At 41.2% G+C, this 5,749-nt stretch overlaps 1 protein-coding gene across 1 annotated transcript; it reads right to left on the reverse strand.

Annotated features, from left to right (window-relative positions):
• Positions 1-462: 462 nt before the first annotated feature.
• On the reverse strand, positions 463-5,345 carry dpt (dermatopontin). The gene is made up of 4 exons (XM_085773656.1): positions 4,947-5,345; positions 1,514-1,639; positions 947-1,054; positions 463-691 (listed from the first exon to the last, which is right to left on the reverse strand). Exons 1-4 carry the CDS (start codon positions 5,213-5,215, stop codon positions 625-627), a joined length of 570 nt encoding a protein of 189 aa, XP_085629782.1. The 5' UTR covers positions 5,216-5,345; the 3' UTR covers positions 463-624.
• Positions 5,346-5,749: the final 404 nt, after the last annotated feature.

The following is a 5,749-nucleotide window of genomic DNA, read 5'->3' on the forward strand; positions in this document are numbered from 1 at the left end:
ACCTGAAGTTCACTTCAGTATACTGCTGTAGTTGCCGGACTGAACAAGACACTTTAAGAAAGGAGAGTTGTGAAGTCAAGTGAAAGCAGGTGGAGTACATTACATTTCCTGCTAAAGCTCCTGTTGCCATTGATTCTCAAAGAGCCTCTCATCTCTTCCAACACATACGCAATTGTTCCAAGTGTTTTTTCCAACACATCGTCATAATCAGTCACACCCTGCAACTCACTGAAGCACAAAGCGATGTGAACCTTGTTTTTTGGCAATCAAAGTCATGTGACCCCAAAGAAATTGTGGTCGCGTGTTGCCAAAGGACTTCCAGTTCCTCTTTCTACTATGAAAACACTTGAGCCGTCTGGTGGAGCCCAGATCCCCTGTGGACTTTGTGTGTTGATGTTTAGTTTGACAGTTTCCTTTACATGATGCTATACTTAAAAAATTAAAAATTAAAAACAGCGATGCTTGTGGTTTATTCATTTATTAAAAGAAAATACATGAATGAAAATAGTCACCATGTCAGTTCTGTATAATGTCAGTGTCGTGTTTTTGTTTAAATGTAAGAGTAAATGTGTATTTCAGTTAGAACTGTTTATGAATTGGTTAAAAAAAATGCTGCGTGCATATCTATAAATTCTCAAAGTCACAGTCAAAGTCTGTCATTCTGCACAGGATGTACTTCCACTGCCGATCTCTGAAACAGAGACAAAGTCTTGTCAGTTCATACAATTATAAATGACCAAATTCTACTGATTCTTTGTTCTTCGTATGGTCTGCCTATAAATTCTGGTCCCATTGGCCTCACTTGAAAGACCTTTTCTCCCAACTTGGCCATGAGAAAATCCCAACATTTATGGTTTGATTTTTAGATCCAAACCACTGCCACATGGGATCAGAACTTATTCAGAAAAGAAAAAAGAAAAAAAAAACACAGATATTTTGAACAAACCTTAGCACCCCACTGAAGGTGGTCTGGGCCCCCCGGATGAAGTAGCCATAACTAGGGATCACCAGCTCTGCCTCTTCTCTGTGGTGTTCAGGAATGTCATTGGTCTTCCTGTAAGAAGTAACAAGAGTTTGAGGAAAAACGTTTTTGGCAAGTCTCCTAAAGAGTATTTTGAGCTTTTAGGAAGCAGACTTAGAGAATTAGATGAAAAGATTGATAGCACCCTCATTACATGTCTGTATGCTGAACATGAAGCTACAGTCAGGAAAAGGATAGCTCAGCTCATCTTAGCACAAAAAGATGAACACAGCTAACTGCCTGTTTACCAACACCTCTTGTAATGTCATCACTACAGAAAGTGAAGTGTTTTACAGGTGTTGGATTATTTGATTAGGTGGTCATGTTTATGTTCTCTTGCTGGCTCTTTTCTGTGTCACCAAGCTAAGTCAACAGTCTCCTGATCCCCACAGATCGATCAATCTTTTCATCCAACTCTGAGTGAGTAAATGTATCTCCCACTATGTCAAACTGTTGATGATTGAACATATTTATGTTTCTGTGAGAACATACATGCAGGAGTAGGGACAGCGGCGTTTGTAGTAGCAGCAGTAGAACTGCCATTCCCGGTCAAGGACAGACTCAAAGTACTTGCTTTGCACACCTGCCACCAAACCGTTGCGGGTACAAGTTGAAGTCCTGCAAAGACACAAGAAGCATTATGTTACAATCACTGATAATTCATGATGAAGGAAACATGTAAAATGAAATCATTTATGCTTCCATTCCAATCCTCTGCCTAAGTATAAACAAAAGTATAAAAATAAAGTTTGAAGGGTTTTTGGGAGGTTAAATGTTTGAAAAAACCTTTTTAGACAAGGAGAAAATGTTGACCATTTGAAGTAAATACTGGCGTGTTGACTGCGCAGGTTGTTTACGGCCCATACACTTTGCTGTCACCACAACACATTCAAGAATACCAGGTCCAAGCAGCAGGGGCTGCAGCATGCATAGACATCTGTCATGGCAACACGGGCACAGCCTTCAGCCATTCAGCCAATGGTGGTAGTTACCCTGCAGAGTAATGTCCTAGCCGGTATAATTCAAACAGACAGCTGTGTTAAAGGGAGGCAGGCGTGGCAGCGGCATAGTGTTGACAGTGTTTGTCTTTGAATCAGTGAGCAGGGTGCAGCCAAGCTCAACTAGGAATAAATCTGGAGAGCTCAAACGTGTTCTGCTCTCCAACCTGGAGAAAGTCATCTGAAGCAGAAAATACACAGAGTGAGCTGAGTTAGTCGTATGATTCAAGCTGTTGTATACTTAAAGATGGCAGGCCGCTATTCTCCCTCTAAACAGGATCTCTAAAGGTTGATCCCAGTCCTTTAATTAGATCAACATTTCAGTTAGTCAAACATATTATATGTGAGGTTGTGGTGTAAAATGAAAAGATTACCTGGCAGTGTAAGGGAAGCTGATCATAAGAAGGAAGTAAAAGATAACCTTGACAACATTCCTCATTTTTTCCTCTTCTCTTGCGTAATCTGAGTGACGTGTTGCAACACTTCAGGAAATGCTGTAGTTTATGTGGCCTGTAAAGTACAATGTGATAACTGTAGGACCACTGACACAACCTGTTCGATTCATCTTGTGAAAGTTTGCTGGAGGAAAACCTGTTTCATATATTGTCAGTGAAATGATTCATACAGGCTCACCCAGGGCCTGGCACTGTTCCTGAATGAGAAAACAGGGGTCACAATTCATTTTTTACATCTGGAAAATCTGAGCAAAAAAAAAAAAACCTTGTTTAAGTGCATTAGCATGAACAAACTAGTACGTAGCTTATTTTACTATCTAGTCTCACACTCATTGTTTGCAGGTTTGCAGGTTAAATTTTAGGAATTATTTTTGGATGCATCCATGGACAATTATTTGTTTCAGAACTCGGGTCATTCATATAGGGAGGGGAGGGAGCATGCTAAGATGTAGGCCTAATCGCCATGTTCTTGGCTCAAACTGTGTTCAAAAAATCATATGGTCATAACATATTACCTTACCTCGAAGTAGCTACACAGATCATGTTAGCAAGCTCGTCAGTTAAGCTAGGTAGCGTTAACACATGGAAGTTGCTGGATGCCATATGGTAGCCTACTGTAGCTATAAGCTACTCTGCATAAATCTCCACTTCATAAGGCCTTTTACACAACAGAGATGCAGCATCCTTCAAAAGATTTGGTTTACAAAGCAGGAAGGTTAAATCAAAATGAGACAGAGGATTTATAATTATCCTATCGGCTGCTGTTTTATTTGTTGAGTTTGACCTATTCTTGTTTTAAAAGGGGATCCCATAGTGATTCACCATGAGCGAGCCGAGACACAACAGGCAATAACAGCTTGGGGCCCCAGTTATGATGAGGGGTGGCCCCAAGGGCTGACAAACGTGAAGACACTGCAATATCTCAAACTGCCGCTGTCTCCCCCTTACAATACCAATGGACAATTTGCAATGACACCTCAGTGGGAAGCCTATCTTAAGGGGCCCCATTAACAATGTGAATCAGTGATTGGATATAAGTTCGCCCATTCTTTGTCTAGATGATGCTGGTTGACTTAACACTGTCAGACAGGAGAGCCACATCTAAGCTTATCACTGACAATTTGTTTCCAGCTGCTTAGATGATGAAGGATTTCAAAAACGCCGCTCAATAGGAAGCCCTTTACCTACATTACATTTACAATGTGAATTGTTTAGTAATATAGGTTTATGCTCTCCTTCATAATCTACATTTTGAAAATTGACAAGGTTATCAAGTTCTTTATATTCATCACCATTATACATGATGATGATAAACCCGGATTGGATTTTAATGGAACAGTTTTGTTGCACTTGCACCACAGTGATGTAAATGTTCTTCAGATGCATATTAAAAATGCATACATGTGCCATGTTTATTTATTATTTTTTTTTACGTCTGTATAGTATTTGACATTTTGTAGACCAAATGGATTTTCAAATAGGCTTTGGCAATCTTGCAGAAAATAAGACAAACAAAACTTACTGCAATACTTGTTCGTTTTTGTTCAGGGGTTGTAACTATAGTGCTGTTTGTGGGTAATGTGGTCTTCAACTGACCGATTACATCCACTGGTTCCAGCTGTATTTATGTTTATGTGTTCTGCATGAGGTCAGGAGGTCACCCAGTCACCTCGGTGTGTTGTTCATACAACAATTTCCACAGAAAAAGCCACACAGACCTTGTATGTTGTCAGTCGATGTTGACCTTTATGAGCCTGTGTTGTTGGACAAAGTATGTACCAGAGTGATGGAATAAGTTAAAGGCATTTTGTCTGTCATCTACTTCTTCCTATTGGTTGGAACAGGAAATAGTCTAAGTGTGCGTCATTAGGATGTGTCTGTCATAAATGTCCTCCCTAAATGTAGTTTTGCATCCTTAATAAGACAATCAACAATCAACACATGCTCACAGCTACTGTGCAGAGTAAAAAAAGTCTGAGTGTTATTTCTGGCCCTACTGCACACGAGTAATATGACTCAGACATTCCCAGATGACTGATTTATTGATCTCTTTTGTTTGAACTGTTGTTTATCATTCTGTGTCATTCATTGGCATCTTCAGCGGTTAAATCCTAATTGGCCGTGACAGGCTGTAATGCTATAAGTCGTGGGACCATTAACTGAAGAAAAAAACAACAGTCACAAATTACAGTCCATCAAAGAGGGTTGTTTGCATCCATCCCACAATGCCCCACCCTGTCTCATGCTGACAGCTCCTGAGATTGGACCTGCTTGGCCCGTTAAAAATTGAATTAATTGAGCTTAAAGGTTGCATAAAACCCTTGTACTGTCTGGTTAATGTAAATGCAGGCCACACTCCCTGGTTTCACTCTAAACCCTGAACAGATGTGCCTCCTGCAGCGAACGCCGGCTCACAGCTGTAAATGTCAGATAAAGTAGACAACAGGTGCTGACATAAGCCAGAAGACCCACCACTCCAATCCAGCGCGGCTGATGTCGTCCCACCAGCAGTCGCTGGGCTCCCCCATGTTCTCAGGTGTGGGCTGGCACTCAAACGACCACAGTCGGTCCGAGCCCTCCGCCTCGCTGAAGTAGCTCCTGATGGCCACGAGGACCTCTCCATGGGGACACTGGAAGTTGAAGCTCTGGCGGTAGCCGTTGACCCATCCCATGTCGTGATGGTCGTGAGACTGAGCTGCCACCGTGGCCAGCAGCGCCAACACCAGCAGAGCAGGATTCATGTTGAAGGAATCAGTCTGTCTGCTGCACTCCCTCACAGCTGCCTCACTTTAAACTCCTCTGAGCCTGTTGTTGTCCAGATGTTTTGTATCCAGGAGAGATGTGTAATTTCTCACAGGACAAATCCAAAATGACTGGACATTTTAAGGTGGACTCTGAGACAGAGCGTTGTCAAAGTCTCATCGGAGAGAAGGGTGTACCTTAAAAGACAGCACTTACAGAGCACATGCAGTTCTGATATTTACTTTACGCCTTATTTGACTCTAGAGAATGCAGTCATCTGTTATACATCTAATTGTTCAGCTTGTAAACTTTGCATTGTGATCATCTGATTTATCGCTTTTTCAGGACAAATGATCATGAGTCAACACACCACGGGACCCTTAAGATTTTTACCAGACTGATAAACAATAATAATACAACATAAAAAATGACTGTTTTGTTGTATTTGTTGGGAAAGTGCATGGGTGAATCTGACACAACTGAATCAAGATTTTATTTAGCAATGTTTCTTTGGGGTTTGAGTATTTGTTGTC

The sequence above is a fragment of the Trachurus japonicus genome, chromosome 4 (assembly GCF_045865225.1).
Source record: "Trachurus japonicus isolate A0001 chromosome 4, Traja_1.0".
Taxonomy (NCBI): Eukaryota; Metazoa; Chordata; class Actinopteri; order Carangiformes; family Carangidae; genus Trachurus; species Trachurus japonicus.

Bases quoted from the DNA above. Each gene is read 5' to 3' on its own strand.
- dpt (XM_085773656.1), bottom strand. From the start codon at position 5,215: ATGAATCCTGCTCTGCTGGTGTTGGCGCTGCTGGCCACGGTGGCAGCT. The intron at 1,055-1,513 runs GTATGTTCTCAC...TACTTCTTACAG, and splicing joins CGCTGTCCCTACTCCTGCAT to GAAGACCAATGACATTCCTG. The intron at 692-946 runs GTTTGTTCAAAA...TCTCTGTTTCAG, and splicing joins ACCTTCAGTGGGGTGCTAAG to AGATCGGCAGTGGAAGTACA.